The 19,511-nt window shown below is 42.4% G+C and overlaps 2 protein-coding genes across 3 annotated transcripts; one reads left to right on the top strand and one right to left on the bottom strand.

Annotated features, from left to right (window-relative positions):
- Window positions 1–868: 868 nt before the first annotated feature.
- On the bottom strand, window positions 869–5,540 carry LOC109183023 (MAP7 domain-containing protein 1-like). The gene is made up of 4 exons (XM_019333240.1): window positions 5,354–5,540; window positions 3,128–3,585; window positions 2,480–3,058; window positions 869–946 (listed from the first exon to the last, which is right to left on the bottom strand). The coding sequence occupies exons 1-4, from the start codon at window positions 5,538–5,540 to the stop codon at window positions 869–871; spliced, it is 1,302 nt and encodes a 433-aa protein (XP_019188785.1).
- Window positions 5,541–13,319: 7,779 nt separating this feature from the next.
- On the top strand, window positions 13,320–15,601 carry LOC109183007 (ABC transporter I family member 17-like). 2 transcript variants are annotated; one of them, XM_019333226.1, is made up of 4 exons: window positions 13,320–13,484; window positions 13,603–13,921; window positions 14,889–15,072; window positions 15,165–15,601. In XM_019333226.1, the coding sequence occupies exons 1-4, from the start codon at window positions 13,469–13,471 to the stop codon at window positions 15,417–15,419; spliced, it is 774 nt and encodes a 257-aa protein (XP_019188771.1). In that variant the 5' UTR covers window positions 13,320–13,468; the 3' UTR covers window positions 15,420–15,601. The 2 variants fall into 2 exon arrangements, with proteins under 2 accessions (XP_019188771.1, XP_019188769.1); XM_019333224.1 differs by having other exon boundaries at window positions 13,322–13,484; window positions 13,603–13,917; window positions 14,885–15,072.
- The last annotated feature ends 3,910 nt before the right edge of the window (window positions 15,602–19,511 follow it).

Genomic DNA, 19,511 nt, shown 5'->3' with positions numbered 1-19,511 from the left:
CGCACCAAGGCGCCCACACGCTCGCCCGGAAGTTAGTCGTCCAGGGGTATTATTGGCCGACCATGATGCGAGACTGCATCGAATGGATGTCCAGGTGCGGCGTCTGTCAAGCATTCGCCAGGAAAAACACCCGGCCGGCTACCTTTTATACACCGGTCACCACTGCTATCCCCTTCGCCAAGTGGGGAATAGACTTGTTAGGGCCATTGCCCGTCGCCCCGGGAGGTCTGAAGTTTTGTGTCGTGGCTATCGACTATTTCACCAAATGGGTCGAGGCAGAGCCATTGGCTACCATCACTGAGTACCAATGTCGACGTTTTCTGTGGAAAAGGGTGATATGTCGCTTCGGCCTGCCCGAGCACATCGTCAGCGACAACGGGCGACAGTTTGACTGCCAGGCCTTCGCTGATTTCTGCCGCCGACACGGTATCAAGCATACCAAGGTCTCGGTGGCGTACCCACAAGCCAATGGGCAGGTCGAGAATGTGAATCGAACGTTGGTCGATGGGATCCGGAAGAAGCTCGAGGACATCCGGGGAAGTTGGGCGGACGAGCTTGACCGAGTCCTATGGGCTTATCGCACTACCCAGCGGCGAGCGACGGGGGAGAGCCCGTTCTCGCTCGCATAGGGCTTCGAGGCCAAGGTTCCAGTCGAAGTAGTCGAGCCCACCCACCGGGTTCGCACCTACTCGGATGCAGCGAACGAAGAGAATTTGCGGATCGAGAAAAATTTCCTAGAAGAAAGGAGGGAAGCCGCGAGTGCACGGATGGTCGAGTACCAACGGGCGGTGAAAAGATATCGCGACCGGAGGACTCGCCCGCGAACCTTCCAGGTTGGCGACCTCGTGTTACGCGATCGACAGGCCAGTCAGCCCACCGAAGGGGGCAAGTTTGCGGTTAAGTGGGAGGGGCCATACCGTATCGCATCGGTGGTCCAAGCCGGAACCTATAAGTTAGAGACTATGGAAGGCAAGCTCATAGATCACATATGGAATGTCACCCATTTGAAAAGGTTCTATCAGTAGAAAAGGATAGGCCGTGTACGTGCTCAAGGATTCCAAAAATCTAAATAAAGCACATGGGTTACAGTTAATCGTCCTAGGGACTCGGCAAGAAAAGATAGGAAACAAGGGCCCAGACCCTTAGACGTTTCCGAGAAAAAGCTTACAGGAGTCGCCTCGACTGAGGGACTCGGCGAGTATTAAGAGAAACGACGGGGCACTGACCCTAAACTGTTTCTGAGATAGAAAAAGCCTAATGGGTCGCCTCGACCGAGGGACTCGGCAAGAAGAGATAGGAAACAAGGGCCCAGACCCTTAGACGTTTCCGAGAAAAAGCCTACAGGAGTCGCCTCGACTGAGGGACTCGGCGAGTATTAAGAGAAACGACGGGGCACTGACCCTAAACTGTTTCTGAGATAGGAAAAGCCTAATGGGTCGCCTCGACCGAGGGACTCGGCAAGAAGAGATAGGAAACAAGGGCCCAGACCCTTAGACGTTTCCGAGAAAAAACCTACAGGAGTCGCCTCGACTGAGGGACTCGGCGAGTATTAAGAGAAACGACAGGGCATTGACCCTAAACTGTTTCTAAGATAGAAAAAGCCTAATGGGTCGCCTCGACCAAGGGACTCGGCGAGAAGAGATAGGAAACAAGGGCCCAGACCCTTAGACGTTTCCGAGAAAAAGCCTACAGGAGTCGCCTCGATTGAGGGACTCGGCGAGTATTAAGAGAAACGACGGGGCACTGACCCTAAACTGTTTCTGAGATAGAAAAAGCCTAATGGGTCGCCTCGACCGAGGGACTCGGCAAGAAGAGATAGGAAACAAGGGCCCAGACCCTTAGATGTTTCCGAGAAAAAGCCTACAGGAGTCGCCTCGACTGAGGGACTCGGCGAGTATTAAGAGAAACGACGGGGCACTGACCCTAAACTGTTTCTGGGATAGGAAAAGCCTAATGGGTCGCCTCGACCGAGGGACTCGGCAAGAAGAGATAGGAAACAAGGGCCCAGACCCTTAGACGTTTCCGAGAAAAAGCCTACAGGAGTCGCCTCGACTGAGGGACTCGGCGAGTATTAAGAGAAACGACGGGGCACTGACCCTAAACTGTTTCTGAGATAGAAAAGCCTAATGGGTCGCCTCGACCAAGGGACTCGGCAAGAAAGAGTTAGGAAACAAGGGCCTGGACCCTTAGTCGTGCCTGCAGAAAAGCCTTAAAGAGTCGCCTCGACAGAAGGACTCGGTGAGCAGTTAAGAGAGACTAGGTTAAAGGACAAAGCGTCGAGCTCAAGTTAATACGAAAAGGAAGAGAAAAGGGGAATTTCATTAAAAAAGGCCCGAAAAGGAGGCCAGCCTTTACAAAAAGGGGGCTATCCCCAAACAGAACAGCCCTAAACTATGGGGGAGGGGGTGTCGACATCAATCCCTTCGACTTGGGCCCCTGCCGTTAGTCCAGTCAGGGGAACAGAAGAAGGGTCCTCGGCCTGAAGAGAGGACTCGGCGAGCTCAGGAGGTGTCGCTGAAGGAAGAGTCGCCGGATCAGAGGCTGCCGGAAGAGCTGCCGGATCCCCAGTCGCCGACTGTCCTTCAGTCGCCGGAAGAGCATCTATCACGGGCTTGAGGCCCCAGCTCTCGGGAGTGAAAGTAGAGTCGCGGACCAGCAAGGCAGAATGGATCTCAGTCTGCGCCTCGCGAAAGCCGAGGCGATAGTCGCGCTCGCCTAAGTCCAGGAGGAACTCGTCACCATCCGGCGTCGACAGCCACTCCTTAGCAATCTCTTTTTGGCGAGCCTCTATCGCCGCCTTCACCTCCGCCTCGAAGGCGGCCGACTTCTTGTACTCCTCAACAGAGGTCGCAGCAATCTTCGCCACCTTGTCTCGCTCCTCCTCCCACTGACGAGTAACCCTCAGCATCTCAGAGTTGTGCACCTCCACCACCTTGAGGTGCTTCGCCCGCTCTTCTGAAAAGGCCTCCTCCGTCTGACGCAGCTTGTTGGACAGAGACTGCATGTCGGTCAAATAGTTCTGCAGCCGCTTACTCATCTCCATCTGGAAGGTGAGGTTCTGTGAAACGGACACGAGTCAGGTAATGAAAGGAAAGGACGAAGGGAAGGTCAAGAGGGAAACACTTACGCGGTACGATTGGCGCAGTGAGGCCTCGAGGATGTACCCGTCCCCCAGAGCATGAGTCGCCTCTACGTCCTTAGGAAGAAGGACGTTAGCACACCACTTACGGACAGAGGAGGTGCCCATCCAGATCTGGGCATCCTCCTCTACCTCATGGCACAGCCGGATCCTTTTGGGAGCCGACTCGTCAGTTTGAACAGCCGGGCGCTTAGAGCTGGAACTCTCTGTCTGAGGAGGAGGTGGCTGTCGAGTGGGCGACACCACTGGCGACGGAGTCAGATCCACCATGTTTTGAGGAGGAGGAGGAGTCGGCCTGGGAGCCGGAGACGGTAGGGAGGAAGAGGCAGCAGCGGTACCGGAAGAGCGTTGGATCAGCCGACGCCTCATCTTTTCGGCTCTGTCTGCCATCTCGGGAGTCGGTTCAAACGCCTCGTCGGAGCTGGAGGAGTCGGAGTCGTATGGACCTGTAAAAAGGAAAGAGAAAGCATGAGGTGTTCCGAGTCGGAATATGGCGAGATAGGAAAAGAATGAGGGGTAACGAAGACTACCTACGGTGGCCGCACCCTCCGGTAGCAAGCCACGCTTAGCCATGGCCCGGACTCGGGACCAGTACTTGACGGAGTACGGCCCGAAGACCTTCAAGAACTCGCCACCCAAGACCGCATCATCGGAGGGAACGACACGTCGAGGACAAGGCTTGAACAGAGCGGCCGGCCACAGGGTCGGAAAAGTAAAAGAAGAAAGGGCAGGGCGGACGAAGAAATAAAGGAGCTTCCAATCCTTGATGGAATCGGACAGCCCCTCGAAAAGCTATCGCCCCGGGCGAGCGGCGACTTGAACAAAGCCCGGCGAGTGCGAGCCAACCTTGTTTACGGTAAAAAGATACCGGAATAGGTCGAGGTCCGGCTTGCACAACCACCAGTGGCAGAGATTGATGAAGCAAGTAAGGAGTCGGTGAGAATTGGGCACTAATTGGCCCGGAACCAAATTATAATGGCGGTAAAAAAGAGAGAGAAAAGGACATGGAGGAACTCGGAAGCCAAAGGCAATCGAGTGTAGGTGAATACCGACACAACCCTCGGGTGGGTCGTAAATTTGCCGGCCCTCCGGGGCAAGGACTACGGCCGAGGGCCCAAGAAGATACTGGGCCATCTCCAGATCCGCCGCAGTAGCGACGAACGGCGGCCCGGAGGGGCGGACGATTGGATCGAACTTGCCCCGCGACCGTATAACGCCACCTGGCAGAGCCGCCACCGTCGTCAAAGGAGCGGGGCTCAGCGGAGTGACCGCCCCCGAAGAAGAGGGGGTCGGAGGAAGAGAAGATGTCGATGGAACGTCCGAGGGAAGTTCCATACGACGGAGGGAAGACGTCAATGGAACGTCCGCCGGAAGTTCCATACGACGAGGAGGAGAAGAGGAAGACGAAGAAGGAGAAGAAGAAGAGGGAGAGGTCGCCTCGGTGTTGTCAACCGAGTAACGACGAGAAGAAGAAGAATGTGAGGAAGAAGACATTACCTAGGTCAGGAAGGAAATTGGAGGAGGAACAGAGTGGCCGGAGAAGCTCGAAGTTGAAACTGAAAAGGAAGACTGGAGAAGAGAGTGGAAAGAGAGACGAAGTGGCTATTTGAAGGGTAGGAATTTCAAAGGGCGGCCACGTGCCACCTTCTCGTTGGAGGGGCTGGAGGTGACGAGACGTGAAGGGACGCCGCATTTAATGCCTCAAAAGGCGGGGCGACGGTTCAGGTCTAGGGTTAGCCCACAGACGGCGCGTCTGCCCTAGGCTAGGGTCGAACGTTACGTGACCCGGCCTGCTAAGCCGGGAGCCCGTAGTGGGCCATGGCCTCTGGGCCCACGAGATACGAGCTGGAAGCTTCTAGAAGCAACCCGGTAGAACCCGGCTCATCAAATGATATCGGCCGAGCTCATGAAGAAATTCCGGTCGCGGGGTCGGCGATCAGACCCGGCGACTCCCTCGGCACGAGGATCTCGCCATAGCAAGACTAGGGGTCAGTCTCATAGATCCGAGGTCGGGCGACAAAATAGTAAGAAATTGCGGGGTCGGATAGAAAAGCACACTGTTTATTTAAAACAATACGAAGATTACAAGGCCCCGAACTCTGCCGGTGCAAACTACAAGAGAAAAACAGAGTCATGGCTTGGCTTCCTTCTCTGTCGACGAGCGGGCAGCCGGATGACCCTCTAGAAAGTATTGGGGGCGGAATGGTAGAGGACTCGGCTCAGGCTCTGGCATCTCGTCCAGATACACGGTCGGCTTCCCATCGTCAATCATTTGTAAAGGCCTCTCCAGAGCGCTCGGCGACATGGCAACGCCAAAAAGCGGAGGAACCTCCCACACCTCTTCCTCCTCGGGAGCAGGATTCCCGACCTCTGGTCTGGGATCCTCCACCACAGGCTCCATCTCCACATCGATAGACTCCCTACACATCAGGTCCAGCATGTCCTGAGGCACCACGATGGGGTCTGAAGCCGAGTCGCCCACCAGACGACCTCCGTTAGCCAGCCTTTTCTGCCTCAACTGCTCCAGTCGAGCATGTTCCTTGTTGCGGATGGACCAGCGGCGATCACCATCTCTGTAACTCATAGCGCCGTGCTTTCGCAAAATGAAGAGTGTTGCGATTTGCATCAACTGTGAAGGGTCTTTATATAGCCCAGTGAAGGCGAATATCTAGCCGATAATTATGGAGGAGACTGGCATAACTGAGCCGGATTGGACGGATGATGAGAATCTTTGTCAGAGATTAGTTCCATCAGATCCGCCCGGGAAGAGCAAGATTCGCACGCCAAGGAAAGATTGGATTTACCCGAGCTATGGGAATCTTGCAGATGTTAGACTGAAAAGAACCTGACGATGTGACCGACTCCTTGACCAGTCGTCCGAATGGGTACGCAACAAAACACGACAAAACACAAGGCAAGACGAAAATAGCGCTTTTATTATTATTATGGAAAAGGAGGGTACAAGAAACAAGGAGCTTATTACAAATAATGAATATGAAAATGCTCCTAAAAAAGATTCCTCCGAGCTAAGACCGACCCTGGTACATAAGGTCACTCGCCAGGCGAGGAAGAGTCGCCCCCAAAGAATCCCCCCGATGGTCGAGGGGGAGAGGGGCAGAACGAGTCCCAGAAAGTTGGCATGAGCGGCGGCGCAATGGGTTCCTCATCATCCGGATACGCCTCCTGGTAGCGGGCGTAATCCTCGTCATCCATAAGGCCCGTGACCGGCCCGTCCAGGTCGTCCAGCGGGATGGAGAAAGTCATTTTGAAAGTCAATTGTTCAGGGACGGCCACCTCCACGAAGGATCCATCTTGAGAAGTCACCCTGGCGGTTGCTGGAGTCGGCGGACGAAGCAAAGGCGGCACGACTTCTCGCTGAGGTGGGGTCGGCGGTCGAGAAGCTGAGGAGGTGGCACCAGCAGGAGATCTCCGGGGAGCCGGACGAGAAGCTTTTTTCTTGCTTTCCCTCTCAGGTCGAGTCCGCTTAGAAGGCAGCGGACGCCGAGGAGACCCGAAGTCAATTTGCTTCCCTTTCAAGGGAGAGCGACCCATGATGAACTTGTGAGGCAAAGAGAGGAGGAAGGAGGCCATTTATAGGTGTCAAGCCTAGATGAAAGAATCTCAACGGCTCCGCGAGATCCGGAGAGAATGGCTGATGATCCGGACGTTACAAGGGGCTATTCAGGGCACGGATACGGTAATTAAAGGAGACGAGCGGTTGCTACTTTTCCAAACCCAGGTTGAAGGACCGGGTATGGAAAAGTGAGGGACTAGTTGATGGGGTAAGGACCCCGGCCCAAGAGATAGGGGCCCAAAGAAAATAGAAGTGGGCCAGCATCGAGAGGAGCCCAAAGAGCAGTCAAGTCGAGTCCAGGAGTCGGCCGAGGCCCAAGCCCAGGAAAGGACCCGGCTCGAGGAGCCGTTGAGGGCATTAAAGGGGGTTCCTTTAATAGAGAGCCGTTGAAGCATTGAAGACAGGACCCGGTCGGGCTGTTACAAGCCTAGGAGAGCCGTTGGTCGACCGAGTAATAGCGTCCAACGGCTCCATATCTTAATTAGCCTTGAAGTCGGCCATTAAGGGCCTTCAAGTCGGCAGAGGAGGAGCCACTATATAAAGGCTCCTCCATTCTTGTAAAAGGCAGACATTCGGACACCCGGAAGAGGGGAGAATAACAAAGAATTTCCGAGCACTAACATTATCTCTGAGTTAGACATATATATTATTGAGAGGTGTATCCTCCGACCAAAGGTTGTGTTGGACCTCCTTGGGCCCGAAAACCCTAAAACCATCACTCTTCACCTCTGCTACGACCAAGTCCTTGAGTGCCTCACAAAGTGTTCACCTCCCTATCCTTCTTATCACTGAAGAAATACCGAATGGTAAGAGGCACAATAGCTTTAAAATTGAAAATGCCCGGATCAAGGAAAATCAATGTAGGGAGATAGTCATGCAAAGTTGGGAAATATGTTAATTACCATATTGCCCTTATTATTAAACAAAAGCAAGTCAATTAACATTTTCTGGTGACATTTAGCCGGCAATTTGACCGGAGTGATCAAAATTGATAAAAATTAAAAAGTTAAGGTACTAAATTGACAATTTTAAAAGTTATGGATTGAAATTAACAAGACACAATAGTTATAGGACCAAAATTGAAATTTTCTCAATTATATTATTACAAAGATGTCACCACTTATTGGATTCCCACTATATCTATCTATCCACACACACACACACACACACACACACACACACACACACACACACACACACACACACACACACACACACACACACACACACACACACACACACACATATATATATATATATATATATATATATATATATATATATATATAATAATAATAACATAAGTGATTGTGAAATTTTCCCGCCCATTCAAAGATAATTTAGTAATATCAACATTATTGGATAAAAGTGTCATTTAGGATTAGTATTTAAAGACTTTAAATAAATGATTACACTTTCTTTTTGAAAAATCATACAACTTCATAATTCTTTCATTTTTCACCTATAAATACAATGGATTGATGACTAAAGAAATTATAATTTTTCATTTTGCACTGTCTCCCTCTTCTTCCCGTTCACTGTGAAATCATAGTGCTGGTGACTCTGCTTCGAGTAGTGTATTAAAAATCATAGTGTCTTTTAAACAAAGTATTTGAATAGGGAATTAATATAGTGTATATCTTATTTTGTTTGGACAATTAGATTTCGTCGCTTTGTCGCCTTGCCATATGTTCCGTTGCCAAGTGTTTATAATATAAGTATTTTTTTTAATCTTTTATAATGTCTATATTTAAAAAAAAAAATTTATTTATTCTATTTTTATTTTTTGTTAATTTACTACTTTTTAGATGTTTTCATTGGTTGTGCAAGAAAATTGGAGTACATCGACAGAATTGGTGTGTCCAAGGAAAATTTCAAAGGACAGTGTTATTATGAATTTCAATGTGGTCACATCATATCTTATCTATGTCATGCTTCAAGAGAAGGACTAGATTTGTTTTAGCTTCATAACATCAAGAGTAAGAAAATTAAATATATATTTTTTATTATTTATATCACTTAATTGAATTATTTGAAAATAACATTTAACATATTTATTTATTTTTAAATATAAACATCATTGGTTACTTCTAGTAATTTGCGTTAGTTCAAAAACAATATATGTATTAGATCTCATGGCATGTGGCACACACGCACGCACGAACGCATGCACGCACGCACACACGCATACAGAGAATTATTAACTATTATTATTTATAAATTATTTATGAACGTATATTATAGGACATTTCGATCGTTTACAGATTTACGAGGGAAAAGAGCTAGAAACACATTTGATTGAAAGAGAATTCACGTATATATCAAAATTAAAGTATTAATTTTTGTTTAAAATTTTATTTGTAGTGTTTCTATTGTTTAACTTACTAATAAATAAATAAATATATATATATATATATGGAAAATTGCATCTTTGGTCCCTGAGTTATACCCAAGTTCCGAATCAGTCCCTGAGTTATGAACGTATGCATTTTTAATCACTCAGTTATGAATGAAGTGGCGCAATTGGTCCCGACCGTTAAAACTAACGGAAAAATTAAAAAATATTTATAATCTGAGGGGTAAAGTAGGAAATTTCCATTCTATTTTCCTTCTTATATCAAACCCACTTTCACAACATTATTTTTCACTTCTTAGCCTCTTATTTCAAGATTGTTCAATTCTAAAAGCATTTCAATAACTTTAGTATGACTTGTTAGGAACCTGGCTCTCGTATAACTAACTTAATATTTAGCACAAACAAAGAAACACTTTATCAGTGTCTTCAGATGTGTGAAACACACTATCCTATCAATTTTCAATTTTCTTTACTAAGCAACAAAAGTAATTAGAACAGAACTTTTGAGATACAAAATAATGTCAAATTTCTCAGGTTGCTTTTATTAGAAATTTACCAACAGAATAACTAGAGATTTTTAGTATGTAAAATTTTTTCATATGCAACAATCAATAATCGTTTTTAGAAATTACAAAACTTTTTAGAATTTTCATAATTGAGTCTTAGGTTCCTCATTGATTACTCTAGTTTTTAAGAAGACAGAGGAGGTGATGGGTATATATATAATATAATTTTCATATATTATCAGGATATACAATTCTTGATTGAATTACTGCAGAGCTTACGAAAGAATTTTACGTACTAAAAATCTCAAGTTACTCCCCTGGTGAATTTGTCATAAAAATAACTGAGAAATTTGATATCTTCTTGTATTTCAAAAGTTATAGTTTGATTATCATTATGTTTAGTAAGGGAAATCATAAACTTTTAGGATGGTGTGTTTTACATGCTTGAAGACAATGATTAAGTGTTCTCTTGTTTGTACTGAGTCGTCATAGGTTCTTTATACGAGACTCAGGTTACTAACTGATAGGAATATTTTTGTAAGTTTTGATGAAGCCAAATGTACTTTAGATCCCCTTAGTTTTTAGGTCTTTGAATACAAGCATCATAAATCAGAATAGCGAATCAAAAGGAATCTACCATAGGAAGAACAAAATTAATTTGAGAAATTAATTTTAGTCCTACGAGTATTCATCCGAGAAAGAAGCATAAAGGAATGGCGTTGCAAAGAATGACCGGATGAGCCTAACGGCGAAATGGTAGAAGTCTTTAATCAAAACGATCACACCCGAGATTGATTTCCCCCCCCCCCCCCCCCCCCCCCCAAGGACTTAATTTTTGCAAATCAAGTTTTCGGACAAGCACAATGATATCAAAAGGAGCACGATGTGTGCTAAGGAGCACAATGTATCAAAAGGAGCACGATGTGTGCTAAGGAGCACAATGTTCTAAAGGAGCAAAATGTTCTACAGGAGCACAATGTGAACAAGCACGATGCGTCCAAAGGAGCACAATGTGACCAAATCAGAAAAGCACAATGTTCAAGTCAAGGAGCACGATGCTCAAGTCAAAGGAGCACAATGTGGCAAAGAAGCAAGATGATCAGAAATTGGACAAATTCGAAGGAATTTATTCTAAGTCTACCCACATGCCACAAGAAGCCAAAATTGCTTGAAAGACTTTTGATCAGAACGGAAAAATATCTATGAAAGAAATGAATATAAAAACTTATCCTAGAAATAAATTCTATCAAATGAATTTATTTCAAAGATACGTTGGATATTCAATATGACAACAAAATAATATTTTGAACAAATCAATTGGAGATAAGATATTATCTTGTCAGGCAAGTTGACAATCAAATCAAAATTGAAGACCTACTATTGTCAACAATATCAGGCTATGAAGATTCAAATTTCAAATATCAAATTATCCCACTCCAACGGATACATTTGATTGCCTATAAAAAGCCATGAAGACTTGAAGACAGAAGCAGAGGTGCACAAGATAGACACGAGATAGAAGTGCAATACACACGAAAATTTAAAAGTGCAAGTGCTCAAATATTCTTAGAGACTTAGTCTGAATAGTCTCAAAAATCTAGTTGGAGAGAGATGCAATTACCTTTGTATTTGTAATTGTAAAAAGAGTATAGCTGTGTGCAAAATACTCTAGTGAGTGTAGCTGTGTGCAAAACACTCGTAGTTGCTAAGTGTAGCTGTGTGCAAGACACTTAGTTGGCGTTGAGTATAGCTGTGTGCGAAATACTCGGAGTTGAGTGTAGCTGTGTGCGAGACACTCGGAGTTGGGTGTAGCTGTGTGCAAGACATCCGGAAGAAGTGCTTGTGTAGCGCTTATTCACTATTGTAACTGTGTGTGGAAAATAGTGAATTACTCCTAGAAGTGAATGGAGTAAAGTGGACTAGGAAGATTACGCCACTTCCGAACCACTATAAATTGCCTCTCTCATTTACATACCGCACTTACATAATTTGCTCTATCTATTTATCTTATCCGACTAACCCGTTTACTATTCACAATCAATCTAAATCATTCGGGTTCAGTGTGTTTTCACGTATGCATGTGACTCAAACTTCTCGAGCTTAAATATTGAATCATTCTAAGCAAGTTTGACGTATTGCATGTAACATTCGATACACGGTCGACGTGATACGATATTTATTTACAATCTTGAATATTGTTATTATATATTGAGTGAACCATCTCCTTTATATATTCAAAATACCTCTGTTACTTTATTCTATCTTACATGCACATTTAATTCATTAATTGGGCATAACTCTTTACATACTACCTCTTTCGCTGTGCAGTCTAAACTTACTCTATTTTACTTGATATTTAGAGTTGAAGTTACCAAAGAGTTATTTATTTTGAAAAAGCTTGAAAGTCTATTCACCCCCCCCCCCCCCCCCTCTAGACTTTCACCACCCTATCGGGACCAACACTAACAAGTCATACGAAGATTATTGAATTGCTTTTGGAATTGAAGAACCTTGAAATATAATGTTAGGAAGTTGAAAATAATGTTGCAAAAGTGATTTCAATATAAGAAAGTAGATAAAATGTGAATTTCCGACTTTACCCCTAAAATTTTAAATATTTTTAAATTTTTCGTCAGTTTTAACGGTCAGAGACCAAATGCGCCACTTCGCTCATAACTGGGGGACTAAAAATGGATACAGTCATAACTCAGGACTGAGTCGTCACTATCATTATAATTCAGCCCCCCCCCCCCCCCCCCCCCCCCCACACACACACACACACATAAAAACCCATATTTTGTAGTGTCCTCAACAACCGAGTAGTGGAGATTAGAGTGCGAGTATTATGTTGTGGCGTGTAATTAATGCCAACTAAATGCTATTTAGTACTCCAATTCCTATATAAGAAGGGGTAGTAGGAGCAAGTGATTTACAACAAAAGAGGGAAGAACGAGAGAGTACACAACACACAAAGATAAGCACCTTTTTCTTGTACGTTTTATCCTGGGAAACCTAGGCCACAATGCTCCTAGCACTTTTGGGAGGTGACAAATAAGGTTTTAAGGAAAGAAAGACATTTTGCCTAACTCGTACTATTCTTCATCCTTCTCCTTCTTTCTTGTTTTTGGATTATGCTTTTAAGCAAGAATCCGTTCTTCTCTTTTGATATATTTGTTGGATTGGACTTATAATCTGAGGATTATTAGTTCCAATTTTGGTTAATATATATTGGTATATTTTTTCGTAGATATATATGTATATATAACCGTTAGTTCCGTTATATATATATTTGTGTGTATATATATATATTTCGGATAAATATCGAATAATATTTTATATATACTTGTGGGTGTATATATAAATATTATTTTGTGATATTAAATCGATTTTGGTTCATTATAACCAACAAGTTGATCACTATTAACTTTTTGACTTGGTTAAAAAATCAATATAAGTGTTTGATTCTAACTTTTTATAATTTTAAAATGTTAAAATTCAAAAAGCTACTCAAAACAATTTTTTCAATTAACTTTTTGAGAAAGACAATTATACCAAACAGTTATCAGTTAACAACAAATTTACCAAATAGTCTACCGCTAATTATACTCTCTAATTAACTCAATCAATTATCAGCTATCACCCAAACGCCATTTACCGACCACGGCCAATTTAGGACAACGAGTGCTGACAAGTGACAAGTGATATCGATCCACCATCACGGAATGTAGTGATGAAACTTACAGCCATTACTTTAGATTGATGGAAAGCTGAGCCAAATCTCGAATAATGCCTCTGCTGGAAAACTGTTCATCTGGGGAAGGCGCCTTCTTCCTCCATAACAACTGCCCACCACCACGCCTTGTTCTCCCTCGCGTGGCTCAACTCATCATTCCATGGAGAATTTCCAAGGTCAGAGCAAAACCCACACTTCAATACCTAATATTTCATTATGTATGTATGTATGTATGTATGTATATACAGTCTGTCAAGAGTCAAGACTCAATCTTTGCTCCTCCATGATATCCAGGCAGTTTAACGGAGCATCTGGTTGTGGTGGATGGTGGTAGCGAAATCAAAATCCGGGTTAGTGGGCTCACGAAGGATTCAAACAATGGCGTCACCGTACTCAACAAGGTCAGCCTGGATATACCCAGAGGTGTAATCGTGGGGATTATTGGGCCGAGTGGTAGCGGAAAATCAACTTTCTTGAGAGCTCTCAACCGCCTATGGGAGCCTCCTTCTGGCACAATCTTCTTGGATGGTAAAGATATATGTGAGTTGGATGTGCTGAGCCTTCGCCGCCATGTTGGGATGTTGTTTCAGCTCCCTGCTCTTTTTCAAGGTACTCTTTTTCTTATTGTTCTAGCTACTAGCTAGCATCTTAAAACAGATCAATTTCAGTTACCCAATTTATTGCTAGCATAAAGTTTGAGTGAGACTTTAATTAGTTCTTGTTTAGCTTCAATATGCTGCAAATGATATCATAGCATATACTATATGCTTCTGTGTATTTGATTTTTTCTAGAAAGTAGAAAATGATTGTTCATTGCTCGCAGCACCTAGATAGCATCAAAGTATGTGTGTGTGTTTTTAGAAGGAACTTTACTTGCCCACAAAATGCGAAATTTCCTCTTGACTCGTTGGTTGGAGGACCAATGCCTAGTGCCCACCCACTATATGCTGGCTGGGCTCGATCCTATGTGTCTGGAAACCAACTGAGCTGGCCGTAACTTTACTGGGAAGAGCTGGATATGAATTTCCATTGAAGGATTTTGGTGGCAATAGTCCCTTGAGCTTTATCAAAATTTGAGGGGTAATTTTAGCTGTAGGTTCTATTAAAGAAAGAAGAAAGGAAAGAACTGGAGTTAATGCTAATGGAATCAAATTAAAGTCCATACTTCTATCATATCCTCAGATAATAATGGCCCTGTTTGGTAAAACATTGGCCTATAGGCCAATTTTAGCTTATTTGACCACTATTAATTGTTTGATTTAGTTAAAATATAATATAAGTGTTTGGTTAATTAGCTTTTTGCAACTCCAAAAGCTAAAATTCAAAAAGCTACTCCAAGCAACTTTTTCAGTTAGCTTTTTCATAAAAGAAATTATATCAAACAGTTATCAGCTATACCAAACACTTTTCTACAACAGCTAATGTTATCAACTATTTATACTATCACAGCTAACAGCCATTTACCAAACAGGGCCAATATCAGTTCGTTTTGCATATATTGAATCTGATTATATGTAATACTTTTTTAGATGTGGCATTACTTGGAGTCAAGTAATTTATTGTGGTAATTATGCAGGCAGTGTTGCAGATAACATCAGATATGGACCACAGTTAAGAGGGAAAAAACTTGGTGACAATCATGTCCACAAATTGCTTACCCTTGCTGATCTCGACTCCTCTTTCTTCAACAAATGTGCTGCTGAGTTATCTGTTGGTCAGGCTCAAAGGGTTGCACTTGCTAGGACCTTGGCTAATGAACCACAGGTACGGTGATGCAAAGTATGTTTGTTTAATTCACAACAATATAATGAAAATTTTAGCTGATTAGAACCCGGAATTTGTTCCAATCTTTGAAGGTTCTGTTACTAGATGAGCCAACCAGTGCACTGGATCCCATATCAACACAGAATATCGAGGATGTGCTTGTAAAGCTGAAGAAAGATCACAACATGACAATTGCAATCGTCTCTCACAGTATCAAACAAATACAGAGAATTGCTGATATGGTTTGCCTTCTTGTTGGCGGTGAAATCGTTGAAATTCTAAAACCCGATCAACTCTCTGAAGCTAAGCATCCCATGGCACAAAGGTTTCTCCAACTTAGCTCCTAGTTTGTGTTACTGTTATCAGCTCACTATTTTATGCCCGGGTTTGATAGAATGATAGGTACGAGTTTGCCATGTGACTATAAGTGGAACTATTTCTGGTCTCACATTAGTTGAGAGTAGAGAATATCTCATCTTTCAAATGCTGTTGGTAACTCATTTTTTCAAAGTAAAACCATGGTTCATTAGAATGGATGTTTTACATGACTGAAATGTATGAATCATCAAATTCAAAATAATTTCATCTATTACACATTATTGGATGTCAATGCAAACACACACATATATATATATATATATATATAATATATATATTTCCTCCCGTCAAGCCGTCAAGCCATCAACATGAGGAATAGATTTGAGGAGACTGTTGCTGCTAGAATACCTGCACTAACACCCAAAGCTGTACCAACACTGGAATCGTCTTGTGTTGGGGCATCCGAAATTGGTGCTTCACCGGAACCTGGTGCTTCACTGGAAACTGGTGCTTCAGTAGGTGTGAGAGTATTTGATGGAGATAGTGTTGGAGGGGACAACATCTTCCTCGGGCTAGGTGCTTCAGACGTGGTCGGGCTAGCAGGAGGTGTGTCGGTCGGGCTAGCAGGAGAGGTGCTGGTTGGGCTAGCAGGAGAGGTGCTGGTTGGGCTAGCAGGAGGGGTGCTGGTGGGGCTAGCAGGAGGGGTGCTGGTCGGGCTAGCAGGAGGGGTGCTGGTCGGGCTAGCAGCGGGGACCTTGGCCGGGCTAGCAGCGGGGGCCTTGGCCGGGGGGCTAGCAGCGGGAGGCTTGGCCGGGCTTGAAGCTGCATCAACTGGAGAACTTGCGAGAATTGAATTGCCAGAGGCAGAATTTGTATTGTCAATGGCCGCAGCACAACTGACCAGAAAGGTGATGGAGAAGAAAATGATCTTGGAATTCATTTTTGGGGGTTTATTTTCTTTTATTTTTGTTATTTTTTTTTCTCTTATTGTTTACTCTTTTTTTTTTTTTTTTGCGTGTGTATGTGGTTTGAAGTTCTTGGAGAGGGTAGAGGTTTTTATAATGAAATTTGTTGGATTGAGAAGTGGGAAGTTAGCAGTGTTGTAGGCTTATTTGCAGAGAATCTGTTTGGGAAGAATGGTGAAGAGAATTTGGTGGTAGATTTGTGAACATGTCATATTTCCTATTAAATATGTGATCCGTAAAAATTATAAAGTTATTGACTATTAAGGTCTGTGAATTTGTCATTACCCAACCATATATTTTTTTATTATTATTTGTTGAATGGGGTAAAACATAAAATACTAAACATTTAATCTAAATATCTAAATATTTAAATATTTAAATATATATACTAAAAAGTGAAATTCTAAATTAAAGTGGAAAACATTAATCCATAAGTTCTAAAATGTGAATTTTAAGTGTATTGCACTCTCATATTAGGTCCAATCTATAGTATTGTTGGGTGTATTTTAAAATATTATTAAATAGTGGCGTTTGGTTCACGAATTGTAATATTATCTTAAATAATAGGATTATTCCTTTAAGAGGTAATGTGAGATTTTAAGATGGTAAGATTACTTTATCTGTTTGGTTTAGATTGTTATAATACAATATTAACTTGTTTTGTTAAATGTTATATTTTAGATTATATGGAATAAATTAATATAACATCTTAACAAACAAACAAATAAATAAATTATATATATATATATATATATATATATATATATATATATATATATATATATATATATAGGTCAAAGTACCTAAGAGGTCCCTGTACTATTGTGTTTTGTTCAATTTAGTCCTTACACCTTTATTCTGTTTAATTTAGTCCCTGTACTTTAAAAAGTGGTACAATTAAGGACAATAGTTAACGGTGTTATTACCGTTAACTTAGGTTACGTGGCATTGACATCATCATTGTCACATCATGATATTTATATTCTTACTCATATATTACTTTATAAATATTTAAACTTAATTACTTTTATCACCAATATATTAAACTAGTATGTCCAAAAAAAATAATTACAACCGTGTTCCTAATGCAATTTGGACACTTGATGTCAGTATGCTTGTAATTATTTATTTTGGACATACTATTTTAATATATTGTCAACGCCACGTAAGCTAAGTTAACAGTAATATTAATACCATTAATTATTGTCCTTAGTTTCACCATTTTTTAAAGTAGATGGACTAAATTGAACATAATAATGGTACAAGAATTAAATTGAACAAAACATTATTGTACAGAGACTTTATAAGTACTTTGACTATACATATATACAAATCTAACCATAACAAATAAAGTTAGGCCCTTAACAGGAACAAAAAAATGTGGGTGTAATTGTTTGTTGAAATGAAGGGTTCATATTATTTTGATTTTAGTATTTTTTTAATGATCTTCCTTGTTTACCCTCTATTATATTATTTTCTTCTCTTAAATAACTTTACATTCCGTTAGAATAAACTTTAGTAACTGAATATTCCGTTAACTATTTATAATTCTTAACTTACTCTTTAATTTCAGTAAGAAAAGTCTTAGGTTTGAATCTCATCGCAATCAAAGTAAGCATAATTGTTAAACATATACTACGAATATGTTTAAAAAAATACAATATAAAATTTAACATAAACTTTGTTTAAATAATTAGTTCGACTAAATGTATAACATTTAACGTTGAACATCAAAGATTATAAATCAAGAATCTTGAAAATCATTTTCTTGTATTTAACAAAAAAAAAAAAAAAAAAAAAAAAAAAAAAAAACCAAAACAAAACAAATTTAGGTCCCTACTGATGACAGTGTCGCAAAAAAAAAAAAAAAAAAAAAAAAAAAAAGAGGCTTTAGGGAGGCATAAGGGGGGTTCATCTATCTTGGTGAATCTTTGAATTTTGGGAGTGCTGATAAAGGAGGAATAAGGAAGGGTCCATCATGCTTGATGGACCTATGGAATCTGATCAGATGAGGAAGTAGAAGAGGGAATGCTGGTCTTCAGGTATCAGGTCTGGAAGTCTGTTCTGAAGCTGGAAAAAAGATGGATGATGGTCCTGAAGGGAGGTATAAGAGTGGTTTGTAGGGAAGAAGGCTGCAGCTCCAAGACAAAGCTCTTAGAGTGGAGTCTTTGGGCTGCCATGGTGCTGATCTTGCTATGAGAAATGATGCACCATGTCAAGCTTGGGGGGTCCTGAGCTCTGAGCTGATGGAGCTGGTAAGCAGGAGGAGCATAAGGATGCAATGGGAGTATAAGGAGGGTCTGCCAAGCTTGGTAGACCTCAGAGTTTTATGAGCTTTTTGATGGCCCAATTCAAAGCTTGGTAAAGATGGAATCTCTGCAACCTCCTAAAGCTTTTAGAGTGGAGGGGGGTTGCAACCATGAGTCTGATCCTCCCTTGGGAAATGATGGCTTATGGTGGTTCTGTAAGCTGATGTATGTACAGAGATGGAATGAGATGATGCAGGGTTCCTGAAGGGCTGCAGTTCTGATCCAAAGCTCTAGTAGTGGAGGAGATGACTGCCATGAGATAGATCCCAAGTTGGGAAAGGATATTTCATGCTAGAGCTTTTGAGTTTCTGCCATGAATCCTTGAAGGAGCAGAAAAGCTGGAATAAGGGATCTTGGCAACAGGTCTGGAGGGCAGGTATCATGGCTGTATCTCTTTCTTGTATTATTTACTTGGCATGCAGGTCGAGGAGGGATAAGGAGGGTTTACTTTGTGAGGTAAACCTCTGAGTGTGGAGGAGAAATGGCTGCAGAATAAGGCCATGTTTAGGAAGTGGAATGGATGCAGGTCCAGTTTAAGGCTCTTAGAGTGGAGGACTGATCTGCCATGGTGATGATCTCACCTTGGGAAATGATTCATCATATGCTGAATGAAATAAATGATGAGGCTTGAGATGAAACATGCTGAGTAAAATAAAAGGCAGATTGATTCATTAGGCCTGGGATTTTGGCAAATTATGTTGTGCATCGGTATGCACCAAGCATGGTGCATACTGATGCAAAAACGACGTCGTTTTAATAAAACGCGCGTCTCCTGTAAAAAAAAAAAATCAAGTTCAAAACTATAATTCCATAATCGATGAACTATAATTCCATAATCGATGAACTA

This window comes from Ipomoea nil, unplaced genomic scaffold, assembly GCF_001879475.1.
Source record: "Ipomoea nil cultivar Tokyo-kokei standard unplaced genomic scaffold, Asagao_1.1 scaffold1096, whole genome shotgun sequence".
Taxonomy (NCBI): Eukaryota; Viridiplantae; Streptophyta; class Magnoliopsida; order Solanales; family Convolvulaceae; genus Ipomoea; species Ipomoea nil.
This window is presented reverse-complemented; position numbering and strand designations above follow the sequence as displayed.